This window comes from Endocarpon pusillum (assembly GCF_000464535.1).
Source record: "Endocarpon pusillum Z07020 unplaced genomic scaffold scaffold2052, whole genome shotgun sequence".
Taxonomy (NCBI): domain Eukaryota; kingdom Fungi; phylum Ascomycota; class Eurotiomycetes; order Verrucariales; family Verrucariaceae; genus Endocarpon; species Endocarpon pusillum.
In genome coordinates this window covers 84,141-99,926 of record NW_006916129.1, presented here as the reverse complement: position 1 = coordinate 99,926, position 15,786 = coordinate 84,141, and the positions used below count along the sequence as shown (strand labels likewise).

The 15,786-nt window shown below is 48.7% G+C and overlaps 4 protein-coding genes across 4 annotated transcripts; all 4 read left to right on the top strand.

Moving 5' to 3' along the window:
- Positions 1-279: 279 nt before the first annotated feature.
- Positions 280-2,012, top strand: EPUS_05039 (uncharacterized protein; the record flags this gene model as incomplete). The annotated part of the gene is made up of 4 exons (XM_007803203.1): positions 280-507; positions 569-669; positions 741-1,743; positions 1,818-2,012. The coding sequence occupies 4 exons, from the start codon at positions 280-282 to the stop codon at positions 2,010-2,012; spliced, it is 1,527 nt and encodes a 508-aa protein (XP_007801394.1).
- A 2,157-nt stretch (positions 2,013-4,169) lies between these two features.
- On the top strand, positions 4,170-5,547 carry EPUS_05038 (uncharacterized protein; the record flags this gene model as incomplete). Its single annotated transcript, XM_007803202.1, has 2 exons — positions 4,170-4,236; positions 4,292-5,547. The coding sequence occupies 2 exons, from the start codon at positions 4,170-4,172 to the stop codon at positions 5,545-5,547; spliced, it is 1,323 nt and encodes a 440-aa protein (XP_007801393.1).
- Positions 5,548-7,590: 2,043 nt separating this feature from the next.
- On the top strand, positions 7,591-11,639 carry EPUS_05037 (uncharacterized protein; the record flags this gene model as incomplete). Its single annotated transcript, XM_007803201.1, has 5 exons — positions 7,591-7,736; positions 7,793-7,958; positions 8,026-10,163; positions 10,221-10,713; positions 10,767-11,639. 5 exons carry the CDS (start codon positions 7,591-7,593, stop codon positions 11,637-11,639), a joined length of 3,816 nt encoding a protein of 1,271 aa, XP_007801392.1.
- A 3,298-nt stretch (positions 11,640-14,937) lies between these two features.
- Positions 14,938-15,712, top strand: EPUS_05036 (uncharacterized protein; the record flags this gene model as incomplete). The annotated part of the gene is made up of 3 exons (XM_007803200.1): positions 14,938-15,315; positions 15,405-15,543; positions 15,600-15,712. The coding sequence occupies 3 exons, from the start codon at positions 14,938-14,940 to the stop codon at positions 15,710-15,712; spliced, it is 630 nt and encodes a 209-aa protein (XP_007801391.1).
- Positions 15,713-15,786: the final 74 nt, after the last annotated feature.

The window sequence follows — 15,786 nt, the reverse complement described above, 5'->3', positions numbered from 1 at the left end:
CTCATTTTCAGGTCCTGGAACCATCAGGGAACGGCGTTTGCGTGTAAGCTCGAACTACTCTAGAGATAGTGTGTACTGTACATTCAATTACAATAATTGAGAACATGAACTCCCCTTTGAAAGTCCAGATTAGGTTTAATAATCATGCGCCTTGAAATTAAATCTTGGGAAAGGGTTTAGAAGTTGGCTTTCTTCCTCTCCTTCAGGTTGGACGTTGCGTAATTGAGCTTTGACTTCATGCCCGTTTGCTTCATCTTTTAGGTAGCTGAGCATGGACAGATGGATTTCCAGGAAGCCCAAACCCATCTGTTGATCATCCTCGGACGATTGTCGCAAGAATTTCATAAGCTACCTGGCTCTGCCATCCTACTCCGCTACATCAGGTCCAGTTACCAGAACGATCCTATCCGGTCTGCGGTCGAGCTTTTCCTCGTCCTTTTCGCTGTCAGATATCTACTTGCGCCGAAATACTCAACCAAGCCGAATTATGTCACGCTGTCAGAGGAGGTGGGTTGTTGAAGAAGAACTTGTAGACAACTCTTTGACTGACACTATTGGATGAGAACAGGAGGTCGACGAGTTAGTCGAGGATTGGACGCCCGAACCGCTCGTGGCGAGGGTGACACCGTTTGAAGAGGCAGAAATTGAAAAGAGACCTGTCATTGTAGGGTACGTCAATGCCTAACGTGCCTAGTCTTTCGGGTCGACGACCTTTCCCTTGAGACTTACCTCCTCCGCAGTCCCACAGGCCCACGTTCGAAGCTCTCCAATGGCCGGACCGTCACGAACCTTGCCTCCTACAATTTCTACAACTTCGTCTCCAACGAGCTCCTTAAAGAACGCGCAATACAGACCCTGCGGACCTATGGGGTTGGGCCATGTGGACCCCCGGGTTTCTATGGCACTCAAGACGTCCACATGAAGATTGAAGCTGATATTGCTGCTTTCTTGGGCACCACAGCCTGCATCATCTATGCGCAGGCGTTCAGTACGATTAGCAGTGTCATTCCAGCGTTCAGCAAAAGAGGGGATATCATTGTTGCAGATAGAGCTGTCAATTATTCCATACGGAAAGGCCTGCAGATCAGTAGGTCTACGGTGAGATGGTACGAGCACAACGATACAGAAGATCTGCAGAGGGTGCTAGCGAAGGTCACCAAGGAACAAAGCAAGAAGCCCCTGACCAGGAGATTCATTGTCACCGAAGGCCTGTTTGAGAACGTGGGTGATCTGGTAGATCTGCCCAAGATCATAGAGTTGAAGCACAAGTACAAGTTTCGGTTGATCCTGGATGAGACATGGAGTTTTGGTGTGCTGGGGAGAACAGGACGAGGTGTGACTGAACACCAACATGTTGATGCGGCGGAGGTGGACATGATCGTGGGTTCGATGGCCGGTCCACTGTGTGCTGCGGGTGGCTTTTGTGCCGGCTCGGATGAGATTGTTGAGCATCAACGATTATCTGCTGCTTCCTACACGTTTTCTGCAGCGCTGCCGGCCATGAGTGCGACGACCGCGAGTGAGACACTGCTGATCCTACAAACTCAACCCGAGATTCTGAACGGGTTAAGGGAAAACATCAAAGCGATGTGGACTCAGTTGGACCCAAGGAGTGACTGGATGAGATGCATCAGCGCAGTAGAGAATCCAGTCATGTTGATGGTTCTTAAGCAGGAAGTGGTCAACCTGAGAAGGCTTGGCAACGATGAGCAACAGCATATCCTCCAAGATATTGTGGACGAGGTGAGCACACACCATGGTCCCTCCCGAGAGTCAATCCATTGTTCCATCCCATCGCTAACAACCTCACCATCTAGTCTCTCGCCCAGGGTGTCCTTATCACCCGCCACAAAACCATTCCCCCAAATCCCTCCGGCACCAAGAATGAAGTTTTCACGCCACAACCAGCGCTCAAGATCTGTCTGTCCACAGGCTTTTCGAAGAAAGAGGTCGAGAAAGCAGGCATCATCATCAGGCATGCTATCACCAAGGTGATGACGAGGAAGCGGTAACATGGCGACGCCATCGTCATTTGCACCGGTTGTTTGCGGATATATGTTCTTGCATTCTTGTACATACTGCGTCAATCTGATCGGAGGTGAAGGCCAATCTCTTTCCTTGGGCTCTAACCAAGCACCGGCTTCTCCATTCAAGAGACATTTGGATTGCTGGTGTGAGAGAGATGTCAAAGCACCTCTCAAACTCGTAATATTCTGTAGGAAGAGGTGAGATGGGTGTATAGAGCGTATCACTTCACTGTCTGAACTGGTGAAGCCCATGGGTGCCACGGTATCTGGACAGGGCAGTGTTGACTTCATAAGCAGTATCAGGAGAGGGAGACGGTCATACAGAGTAGAGGTACCGCCAGTTTGCAGGGAAGAACTGTCTTTTTAGAGCTATTTCGGCTTACATCCCTTCTATTTTCAAGGGCATCTTGTGCATTCTCAGCACAGCCAATGTGTTAGTGTTATAGAGCGTATCATCCTCTTTTTAGTTACTTGTATCGCTACAAACTACAGCGGACTATGGTTGGGTTAATGACACATTAAAAACTTTGAACTTTAAATCAGCTTTGAGTTATTACGGGAGCTATGTAAGTACGTTCTCACAGTATATATTGGTATTCTTTGTATGAATTACAGTTGTATATTGTTATAGAAGACTGTTGTAAATATTAACTAATGAATATAAGGTGTCTTAAGTAGAGAGTATCTTAAGAAGAGGATATAAGAAGAGGATATAAGGAGAGGGTGTAAGGAGAGGGTGTAAGGAGAGGGTGTAAGGAGAGGGTGTAAGAAAGAGGGTGTAAGAAGAGGGTGCCCTAGAGAGTAGGGCCCTCAAACAGAATCATATATACGGTACGAGGCATATTACATCGAGTGTGCATCCCATTAGCATCTACAACTACCTGGCTTGTTGCTGGCATTAATTGGAGTAGCTGTAGAATAAGATAGAGGGAGCTCAACACGTTGAATGCGGTAAATGAACCCCCAGAGTGGTATGTCATTCGTACAAGCGCGGCGGTAAGGGTATCTGTATGAAGGGAAAGGGTTACATTTACAATAGTAATATGTCTCCTACTGTAGTAACCCCTGTTGCTAGCTCAAAACTGATTGTAAGATTCAAAATTTTAACGTGTGGTTAACCCAGTAACAGTCCGCCGTAACAGCCTCATCTAGGCCTGATGAAACGCTGTCAATACACACAGAAACAGTATCACAACCGCCCAATCAAAGCTGTTGGTTGGTCGCCCCTGGCTCAGGAAGCGCCCCGAGTTAAATTGGAGTTCGATCTTTGCTATTTTCGACCACACCTGGATCTGAAAGAAAGACTCGAGATGACGCCCTTACTTGCCAATCGGGTGTCAAGTGGTTTCGGAAGTCGTCCTCGCCGTTGAAGCTCCCTGCGTCGCTTGGACGAAATTATCAGAGAGTCAGGTCGTTGGTGGATATCGTCTACCATGTCTGGATCCCGAGAGAAACCAAACTGGCGAAATCTCCTCGACTTACCTGTGGCTGCAGAGGTCTTACAGGTGTATATTGTAACTCTTGAGAGACAAAAGGCGATACTTCAATGGCAAGCTGAGCGTTTCTAAGACCAAGTCCATGGGCGGCTCTTTAGCGATTTTTGTCTCCACTATGTCCTTGCTTGTTGCCGCCGGTCTCAGTTGCTGCATTCGTTGTCGCTGAGGTCTTGAGCTGCATTCCTCCTTGCATTCTTTTCGCATGTCAAGTACCCCAGCTCATTTTCTGCCAAACCTCCCTCAAATTGGAGCGTAAGTGGACCTCTATTTTGCGGCAGCATACCAGCCGAATCGCAATCACATCTCTTTGTTGTGCACATTCCATTACTCGGTTGGTCTATACTACACATTCTTTGGGACGAACTCACGCCGTCGATGTTGGTGCTATTACTAATCCCGGCAACCAAGAAATCTGGGTGCGTTCCTTTGTCGAGGACCGGTTAGTCGCAACAGTCCTTAAATCCTCTTGGTTCGAGAGGTAGAGAATTCAACCATCACAACAAACAAACGCTTCTTGCAAAATAGGAAAGACGGAAGTTTGAAGCTACATGCACCTAAAGCCCGCTGGCCGGCGCAAAACACAGAATTCGCTCACTGCCTCCGATCTGAAGCCTAAGTCGTTTATTTCCGCGCGATTTCTTTTAACATGAAGGCTAGCATCTTCGCTCTATCAGCATTTTCGCTGATTCAGCTTGTGGCTAGTCAGCCTCATGGTAAGTACCATCCAATTTCTAACTTCCTGTTGGCAGGTCTAAAAGTTTACTTCAGGTCATCAGCAATTTCACAGGCGTGGTGTTGTGGTTACTGACTATGCCACGGTCACCTCACCCGAAGTAATTGTTTGGGTCTATGAAGATGGCCAGACCGCCAGTATTGAAACCCGAACACCTCGTAATCCAGCAGCAACTCCAGCTCCACAAAAAATAGTGCCAGAATTGTCAGCAGGACCTACACCAACCTTGCAGTCGGCCGTTTCTGACTCTGCTGTCCCTTCTGAAGCTACTCCACCGTCTCCAGTCCAACCATCCGCTGAATCATCCCCAACCGGCGAGTCAGCGCCTTCTCCACCTACCACCGAAGCTCCGCCTGAGCCAACGAACACCGAAGCGCCAGCTCCATCCTCGGAAGCTACACCTGCACCTGCACCATCTCCCGAGGCAGAATCTCCACCAGCTCCTGAACCAGCTCCATCTACAGAAGCGGCACCAGCACCTGCGCCAGCTCAATCCTCCGAAGCAGCACCCCCGCCCACCGAACCCTCCAGCACCGGCCTAGGAATCTGCTACTCCCCCTACAATGCCGACGGAACTTGCAAGACCCAGGACCAAGTAAACGAAGACTTCAACTCCCTTACGTCCTACAGCACCGTCCGCATCTACGGCGTCGACTGCAATCAAATTAGCACCGTCATCTCCGCCGCCTCTTCCAAAAACATTAAAATCTTCGCTGGGCTCCTCACCATCGCCGACGTAGCGGGCGACCTGGGCAACATGATCAACCAGCTCAACGGCAATTTCGACGGCACAATCACCACTATCTCCATTGGCAACGAGCTAGTCGACATGGGAAAAGCCAGCCCGGGCGATGTAGTGGCCGCTTTAGGGACGGCGAGAGATATTCTCGGAAAGGCCGGATACACAGGCTCGATTGTCACGGTCGATACCTTCAACGCCCTGATCGCGCATCCGGAACTTTGTGCGGCATCAGACTACTGCGCCGCGAACGCGCATTCGTATTTTGATCCTACGATTGAAGCTGCAGGTGCGGGCGAATGGGTCCAGAAGCAGATCGACCGCATCGCTGAAGCTGCAGGTGGTAATAAGAAGGTTGTCATCACGGAGTCCGGATGGCCTCACAGTGGGAATAGCAATGGTGCTGCGGTTCCGAGCCCAGAGAACCAGGCTAAAGCTGTTGAGAGTATTAGGGGCGCCTTCGAGAAGGATGTCTTTTTGTTTTCAGCGTTTGATGACAAGTGGAAAGCGGATGGGGCGTGGGGAGTTGAGAAGAACTGGGGGATCATGTAAAGGCATTTTGGATGCCTGGTGCCTTGGGGGAATGGGAAGGACAGAAAGAAGGGGCCTGGGCGAGACAGAGAGATGCTTTGGGGGATTACAATCGGATTGGGTTTGAAGTTGTTCTTGAGGTCACAATATGCCGGAACGGTGGGACCCACAGTCTGTGGGATAGGAACGGAGATTTCTTGTTTTTCTTCTACTGTATTATACCTATCTTTTTAGTATTTATTGGTCTTTCCTTTTTCTAGTTTTCGGACCTGGAGGAACTCCAAGAATCATTTGCGAATATTCATCGCTGCAGATGCAAGATTGCATGCTGTCGGATCTTAAAAAAAAAGAAAAGATGGCACGTTTATGTTGATACATCAAGGACACAAAGAACGTTTACTAGTTCCAACTAATTATTGACCGTGTGGCTCTGCAAGCACCTTGTTCTATTCGAAGATAATCATCATCATCACGGGATCGATAGCCTTAACACGATCATTCTGGAAACATAACCGCCTAATTCACCAGCCCAAAAGATCCATGGCAGCATCATCTGAGATGCCTGCCTCGGACTGCCAGGTTATTTGATGGCCCAGTGTGTATGGATAAGGTTCACCGGGTGTGATGTATAATTGATGGTTCTTGATCATGCTACATCGCGTTCGATTCTGATCTTATAGGGACTATTAGCCGTCACTGTTGGAGCTCCCTCTCTATAGGCCACGAATTACGCAGTGCTAAGTTCAGCTGGAGTTTGCTAGCGGCGCTCTAGGTTTAGCATATACTGATGACTTTTGATGCACGACTCCGTACAGCACAGTTCTGACGCGAAATTACAGCCACGCTATTCTTGAAAAGGCAGAGCCACCCATTCAGTGACATAGGGGATAACTCTTGCGGCAATAATATGCATATAATCAATCCTTGCAGTAGTAGTGCATACGTAGTCAACGAGTTGTGGCCTTCAGCATATCACAACGCTTGCGATACTTGGGTGTGTAGTCGACGGGATGTGGCTCTCGGCATACCTGCTTTACTAGTATGGAAGTGCGGTGCGATAAGTCTTGGCATTTCTGATATAATAGTACAGAAATGCCTGCTAATGACGTTATAAAGTCGTTGTCTACGCAGAAGCACATAAAATTCGTCAAGTAATTAAATTTAGTACATATTACAAGCAGGCTAGAAGGAGGACCGTAAGAAGTGTTAAATAATAAGCATAAGTTGTTGCTGTCAGAATCCTTGCGTATATGATACGTATCTGTTACGTATTAGCATGATGGTACAAGGGTCCCCGCATGCGAAACGCACGAAACGCTCTTGTAACTTTTACGCCCTGTTATTTATGGCAGTGAGCACTACTATCCCCCCACCGTCCCCCCCTCGGCCTCCCCCACGTTGCAGTAATGCGCTTCGATAGCTATTAGTGTGAGCAAATGCTCCTCTTGATAGGAGTAACTCAATCAATTTAATTGGTATCTCCGTACGCTATTTGCTACATCCTCTAACAGTTGCGAGAGGAGGAATACCGTTTTAGGCGATTTCTCGCGGTATTATGAGCTGTTGACCTTCTGAGAGGGCCAATTGGCCGCGTTTCATATGCGTAATCCCTGCGTTTCTACTGCTTCTAATTGGTCAATTTCCAACGCAATTTCGCTTCTAATTTCGCTGTACGGTACAGCCAATTGTACATAGATCTACGCTCTCTACACCCGTAGCTATGCACGCTCCCCCTCCTCTAGATAGATAGAACAACTTGCTTTCTACGTATCTCCTGTAGATTGTCACACAACTCGCAAGGACATCAATCCTACCAGGATGGGCTCTACAACAGCTGAATCATCAGAGACCGGCGTGGGAACCGATAGAAATCTAAACGAACCGTATTTTCAGTTCGAACAAGCTGGAGGCATATGATTGGGCAGAGTTTACTCGTTTTCCACATCACCGTGGTTCAACGGGATAACATAAATGTAGGGAAGAGTGCCCTGTGCTCTAGGAATACCGTGTCTGGCTCCTTACTTGACCTCAATTGCTGTGCAACGGCACCACGACAATGTTGGCATGGCACTGGATGATCTGCGCGAGGAGGCGCTCAACACACTTCAGCAAGCTATCGAATATTCTTTCGAGAAACAAAAATCGGACGGCCATTGGACCGAGGAATGCGTAGCAGATGTGACCTTTACTTGCCAATATGTCATGTTCAAGTATTCTGTCGGCCTTGACCTCAGCGACGCAGATGCATTACGGACTTGGCTATTAGGAGACCAGAAAGAGGATGGCTCTTGGTGTCTGGCCCCAACGCTGTCGGGAATGCTTCGACAACCACGGAGGCTTATCTCGCTCTGAAAATTCTCAATGTCCCAGCAGATCACCCGTCTATGCTCAAGGCGAGCGCCTGGGTGCGAAAAGCTGGAGGAGTCGAGAAGGTCAGGTTCTTTACGCGTTTCTTTCTGGCGACTTTTGGCTTGATCCCATGGTCTTCGATTCCCTCAGATGCCGGCCGAATTGATCCTGATGCCCCCGTCATTTTTCCTCAACATCTATACATTGTCCTCGTGGGCACGAAGTACCCTTATTCCATGTTTGATTATTCGCCACCACGATCCTGTATACGCGCTTCCTAACGGGCGGAGTGCCGATAATGATTTTCTGGACGAGCTGTGGTCCAATCCCAGGAATAAGAATATTCCATTCGCGTCTCCTTTGTCAACCATGCTATGGAAGGGTGACTACATTGAATATGGGTTCACGCTTTTTGATAACATTCTCGGGCTTCTAGGGGGACTAAAACACTCTCCTAACCGGGGTCTTGCCCGGAAAAAATGCGTCGACTGGCTTATAGAACACCAGGAAGTTCAAGGCGACTGGGCTGGATTTTTCCCACCCATGCATGGAAGTCCATGGGCCTTGATTGAGGAAGGATACCCATTTGATCATAAAGCTGTTGTTCTTGGACTCGATGCTTTGGAGCGCTTGTCTACAACTGACACACGCGGAAAGAGACTGGCACCCACTATTTCGCCTTTATGGGATACAGCTTTAATGATCGGGGCAATGTGCGACGCGGGCGTTGGGAGAGATGCCCGTGTACAAAAGGCTATCAATTATGTGAAAGAACGTCAACTTCTGGGCCCTGAAGGAGACTGGCGCATTTATAGTCGCAACCAACAACCTGGAGGATGGAGTTTTGAGTACTTTAATACGTGGTATCCAGATGTGGATGACACAGCAGTTGTGGTGATGTCTCTGATAAAGCAAGACCCATACTTCATTGAGTCAGAACGTATATCGAATGCGGTCACCTGGATGCTGGGCATGCACAATCGTGATGGTGGTTTTGCGGCATTCGATGTCGATAATGACAAGCTCGGGCTACACAAGATACCATTCAGTGACATGGATAGTCTCTGCGACCCAAGTACTGCTGACGTCACAGGGCGTGTTTTGGAATGCTTTGGACTTTTGCTCTCGCATAGAAAAGGATCACTGGACAGAAAGTTGCAGCTCCGGGTCCAGCTGGCTTCCGAGCGTGCGATAGAGTTTCTGCTAGCAAAGCAAGAGCCCTTTGGAGGATGGTGGGGACGTTGGGGAAACAATTACAATTACGGAACTAGCAATGTTCTGAGAGGTTTGGTCCACTTTGCACAAGACAGTGCAAAGGTTCAGCACATGGTCGATCGTGCCACACGCTGGTTTGAGTCGGTGCAGAATTCCGACGGAGGCTGGGGGGAAACCCTTGTTACCTACGAACGTCCAGAGCTGGCAGGTACTGGTGAGAGCACACCTGCTCAAACCGCATGGGGAGTTACGGCTTTGCTGCCGTATCGTCCAGCCTCTTATCCAGCAATTGAAAGAGGGATTCGGTGGCTCATTGCCAATCAAACTGATAAATCACTCATTGGTGCCACATGGAATCAAGACGTGTATCCCGGAACAGGGTTTCCAATGGTGCTCTATCTAAACTATCCGTACTACCATCACTATTTCCCGATCACGGCTCTGGCAAAATATCTGGATGGGACCCAAGGGTTAAGTTTCAAGCCTGTTGAACTTACTCTTAGAATTTCCGGATCTCTAAATCGTCCTTGCGTTCTTCTAATGGTTGTGGGAAGTCGTGGGGATGTTCAAGTATTCCTGCGTACAGCAGCGTTCCTTACCAGCTCATGCGGATATCGCGTAAGAATTGCGACACATGCAGAGCATCAGAAGCTGGTGGAAAGCAGAGGGTTCGAGTTCTACTGCGTGGCTGGAAGCTCAGCAGCATTTGCGAAGACCTTAACTACCAAGCCCAATATATTACTTTCTACCATCAAAGGCGACTTTGGGGTCTTAAGGCAAGCACTTATCCTTATGGTTTGTGGATTCTGGAGAGCCAGCATCGACAGCAATGAGAGTAGCGATTGCAGGAAGAAGCTCTCTCACCGTCCATTCGTGGCTGACTCAATTGTTTCGTGCAATTCAGCCCTCACTCATATCCATTGTGCGCAAAAACTCCAAGTGCCACTTGTTCTTGTCTCCCTGCAACCACAGCTGTCTACCAGCGAATTTCCTAATGCGTTGATCATGTCGGAACCGAATTATAGACAAGTCACTTTGGGAAATTATATTTCATTCATTTGTTTAGACATACTGTGAGTCCCTCAGTTAGACTTGGGCTTATTCAACCGACCTACTTACACCAAATATAGGAATTGGCTGGCATTAGGATACCACTTGAATTATCTTCGAGTGAAAGAATATGGTATGCCGGCTGTGTCTTGGACCTGGGCTGTATTTGATTTGGTGAAGATGGGAATTTCCCATTTTTGCCTGTGGTCACCTCATGTGCTTCCACGCCTAGCCGAATGGGACTCCAACGTGGCCATTGCTGGATATGCTTTCGATGAAGCGCCGAATTATACACCCCCGAAAGCTCTGGAAAGTTTCCTGGACACGGACAAGCCGGTGTTGGCGATATCATTCGGTTCAGCTGACATTCCCTATCCCGTGAAGCTGATGGCTATTGTCTTTGCTGCCGTGAAGAGAGTTGGAGCCAAGGCAGTTGTCTGCCGGAGATGGTCCGACATCGACGCTAAAATACCAGTTCCTGATCACATCTTCGTCATTGATGAGATTCCCTACGCATGGCTTCTGCCGCATGTCCAAGGTTTTGTTCACCATGGCGGTGCTGGGCACATAGGTGTGGGTTTGAAGTACGGTCTACCAACATTGGTTATCCCTTCTTTCTCGACCAGAGTTTTTGGGCCGCCAAGATTCAGCAGCTGGGACTGGGACCACCTCCACTAAACCACCGTAGGCTGACAGCTGAGACACTGGTGGCATCTTTGGAAGACCTGCTTTCAGGCAAATATCGTACCCACTGCATGGAAATGGCTTCAAAAATTGCTTCTGACAAGGATGGTGCGGAGGTAGTCGGAGAAACAGTCGTCCATACACAGAACTCCGTTGGAAAAGGCCTCTACTGCAGCATCATCCCAGAGTTAAGAGCACCATGGAAGCATACGAGTCTGTCGCTGCCCTTATCGGGCGCTGTGGCTGCCTGTCTGGTGTCCCGCAATATCTTACATTGGTCAGATTTGGAACTGGAGCCCACATTTGATTGGTCCGACAAAACTGCGCCTAGATCAGAAGGCATTGTTAAAGTGTTGAAAGTTCTTACACAACTCTTTGCTATGGTCACCTGGATCCTTTATGCCTTTCTGCAGTGGATCAAGCTTCGGAGCACCGAACATCCAGAGGATACATTTATTACCAAGAAGCGGGATCCGGTTCGGCAGGCGAGGATAAGACAGGCCCACTATGACTTGGAATTCATAAATGGCCATGATCTCAAAATGGAGGACGGGGCAAGCGTCGAGGATAATGAGCATGACGAAAGTAATAAGGTGACAGTGCGACTATATAATGCAGAATTACCGATATTCGCCATATCTATCAACCTCGAAAAATCATTCGCTCCGAATCGAGGTAGAATGTCCTCCCTCGTTGTGTTAGGGATTATTGGTCTCCAACTTGCCATTTACGGCTCTGGTCTTAGCTTTCACAGCAGCAGACTCGGTTCTTCGACTCGCTGCTCTTCCACTCATGCCCCCATGCAGCCACCTTAAACCTTAAAATACGTTATATTGCAAACATTGATTACCCTGCGTATCGAGCCATTCTAGGCGGCGGCGGAGGGTTCCTTACAACACTCTATATCAACAAAGCTCTTTTGGACAGGTGGTCATTTGAGGCAAAGGGGCCAACATCCTCTCTTGGCGGACTGACTTCGGCAGAGGTTGAGCTGGGTGGAAAAGGCGGGCAGATTTTAGGGAAAGAACTCGCTTTGGTCTCAGCATCAGTCTTGAATCCCGCTACAGAGTGACAGCAGAGTAAGCTTTGGCTGTTTAGACATGTCTTGCCTGCTTGGTTTTTGTCGCCTTACTTTCGGGTTGTGAAGATATAAGAATGTGTGTATATATACATCGCCCGGCAAAACCTCTAGCTCCGTCTCCTATATAACTCGGTTCATATTTTTGACAGCAGAATATTCTACTTTCTGGACGATAACTGTGAAAGCTAAGTTATGTCATAGCTTGGTTGGTGGCCAAGCCCCTTGAAGGCCAAGTCTTCCGGAGGCTCCGTATTTAGTACATAAGATGCTGCAGCCAAGCAATCTAACTAACTTAAAGCTTGCCAACAGCATCAACTGCAACCCAACCCGAGTTCAGATGTGCCAACAGGCAATTGTGAGGGCATTGTCCAACATATCTGTTGCGCTTATGTCCTCATCTGTGTTCCAGCTAACATTCAACAGTATCATAGCTGTTTGGCGCTCTTTTCTTGCTCCTTGACGGTAGTCTATATAACTGACTAGATGTTCCCTAGATAGCTAGAAGAAGCAAGCATTTCAACACAATCAGTAAGACACTTTTACTCTATTGACTCTAAACTATTTTTAGTCGACTTCTATCTATTTCCGTCTACCCCTTCTTCACAATAACTACTACTCGGATTGATTTTTTACTTCCACAACTATGCCCAACAAATCCTACAAAACCCATGATGCTGCCTCACACATCACAGGGAGCGGTGCATTAGCCGCGGGTGTGAATGGTTGGACCACGAACCCCATGGGCAGCAAATCATGAAAAACAACTCCAGAATGGTGGTTCACTGCGAGACTCGGCGGCATGGCGGCGAATCCGACAAAGGAGAACGGAGTTACCTGGTCAGCCAAGAAGAAGTAGAAACCCCTGACAAAAGTTCGACTGGATTACTGTCATGCGCCTGCTGTGCGCCCGTCAGACGCTAAATAGAGGCCATATAGCCGTCCGCAGGGCATAGATAGAATCAACACACTCGTTTACATTCAGAACTTGGTTTTTGTTGCCTTTGCGTCTTTTCTACGCCCATTTGTATCAGGCCGTGGCTGTCTGACAATTATAGATGTCTTTGTATTAACACAATTTTAAGAAACAGTTCTCTAGTCTTCCTTGTGTCTGTAAAATCGGGAGTGAAAAGGTGATCGATTCTTATGGACCTGCTGTGCAGAGTGTATAAAGATAACAAGCTGTCTACATAGAGGGTTACAGAGAGTAGAGATATATATGATTTGGCTGTACTCCGCACGTATACAGCAAAGTAGAGGCGGATGCTCTGACCGTGGTTCCATTGTGTAGCTGCCAAAGAGCCACGGACGTGGTAGTCGGATTGGCGAAATATGCTTATAGGCTTGGATTCCCTTCCCCAGGCACCGCTCCTATATGAAATTCCCAGAGGTTACCAACCCAGATTGTTTGAGGCTTCGTCCTTTCGATGAAGAGATGGATGTAATAGAGGCGGATATTTGTGTCGCCAGTGGATGGGTCGATCCAGGCCACTGCTGCTTTGGGGCTGCCCTGGAATTGCTTTGAGTTGAAAACATCGTCAGAAACCCTGCACTCATCTTTAGTCCATATCATTGATCTGATTTATCTCTCAGGTCCCCAAGGGCGAACCTTAAGTGACGCTCCACAGGATTAAGCTCATGCTGATTAGGTGCCAAGGCAATCCCACAAGCCACTGCACCTACTGCTGAGCCACATGGCGCTGTATCCTAAATGTCGAAGGATGCCCTGTACCTCCTCTCACTGGGGCCCGGAGGCCCAAAAAGATAGGGGCGGGTTTGCCAATACTGGGCTCACTGGTAACTAATTCCCGCTGCCATTCGCCGCCGAGACCGGAGCTGAGTGGCAGCAGTCAAGATCATTTCTGGCATTCTTGAGAACCAGGTATAACTTATAAGGGTAGAATGTTGTCTACGTACAGGAAACCGTCCCAAATATCTGCGATAGGAAGTTTCCACGGCGTTATCTTGTGGTGGATTGATGAGCACTCTGTCAGCCATTATTTATGCTCACCCACTGTGTCATGCGCCTGCCGTACGCTTGCTATGCGTCAAATAGAGGCCTTATAAGCGTCTGCAGAACATGGATAGAATCTACACATTAAACCACACAGAAATTGCCTCTTTCCTTCGTCCTTTGTTCGCTTTTCAGCCGTTAGAGCTGCTGTCTCTAACACACTGGCCCGAGCCCTTGGGTGAATCTTGTCTCAGCCCAGAGACCCCTCTACCCTTTAGCACGTGAGGTGAAGCTGATCTTTAATTCGGTTGATATTAACCGCATTTTTACAATTGCCCCTCCAGATGCCGGTTCCTATTGAACAATTGCCTAACTCTATATTCTCCATTTTTTCGCATGTACACGTTCCCTCTCTTCAATCCACCATTGGCGCTTGATGGATTGTACGCAAACGGCCAGCTCCGATGGATTTGCCCCTGATGCAACACATCTGCAGGTTCGTCCTGTTGATCATCGCCGCATGAAGGTTGGAGGCAGTGCCTGGAGCATAGTGGTTCGCCTGTTCTCATGCAACCTGTAAGGTATTGAATCCAATCAAGAGGTGCCGTTGTCCACCAGAATATTTGGCAAATATTCTGGAACCCTTGGCAAGCTTGGGGACTGTCCTGTCAGTCATTCGTGTCCCTTGATTGGGTTCAGTTCGTTGTTCTACCGAGGCAAATCAAAGAGTCTACATGGTACTTCTTCACGTTGTATCGACTTCTTCCTCTTGCGGCTGAGGCATGGTTACACGTGTATCTGTCCACTGGCTGTGTCTGCTGCATACCCCAAACTGCATTTGTACTTGCCTAAACAGGATGGATCCTCCGATATCACTTGACTTGAGAGCCAACAGCCTTCTTTTTCGCTTCTCCGCTGTGTTTGCTTATCAAAAAATAGCATCGAAAAGTACAAAAGGCTGCTCATCATCCCAAGGAATAATGTCCCCTGAGCGGGAACCAGTTCTTCAATCCACTGACAGACCTCCTTCAATTCTCCGCTCGCACCACATCCTCCCACTCCGCAAGCAGAGAGAGCCAATATGAAGTCCCCGTTTATCCTTCTTCCTCTCTTCCTCTCCATACTCAACACCAACGCCAGCCCCATCCCAGCCCCAGCTCCCGTCCCACCCAACATCCCCTCCGGCTCCACCGCACGCAGTCAGCTCGCGGCTCTTCGTGTAGCCCCTGTTGGCTCTCAGACCGGCTACAGCCGCGACCTCTTCCCACATTGGAGCACCCAATCCGGGACCTGCAACACCAGAGAAGTAGTGCTGAAGCGGGATGGCACCAATGTAGTTCAGGACTCGTCCTGCGCCGCGACCAGCGGCCGATGGTACAGCCCATTCGATGGCGCGGTGTGGACTCAAGCTTCAGACGTTGATATCGACCACATGGTACCTCTGAGCAACGCTTGGAAGGTGAGTTCGTCTCAGAAGAGGCTTTCCTGAGCTGGAAACCCTTACTCGATTGGGCAAGAAAAGCTGATTGCATTCCTCTACCTCCCTAGTCCGGAGCCTCATCCTGGACGACTGCGCGTCGTGAACAATTCGCCAACGACCTCTCCAACCCGCAACTCATCGCCGTCACGGACGATGTCAACCAGGCTAAAGGTGATAAGGGTCCCGAGGACTGGCGTCCACCGTTGAGTATGTTCAGTTTTCCCATTTTGTCCTTGCAATTCACAGCTAACTTCGTTCTACAGCCTCATATTATTGCACCTACGCCGCCATGTGGGTCAAGGTCAAGTATGAGTACAATCTGAGCGTTAATTCCGCGGAGAAGAGTACCCTGCAGTCTATGTTATCGGGCTGTTAGAAAAGATACTGAGAAGAGCGAGCGTTTGGGCTTGCGCGCTTTTGGGAAGTCCAAGATGTAGGGGCTGAGGGCCA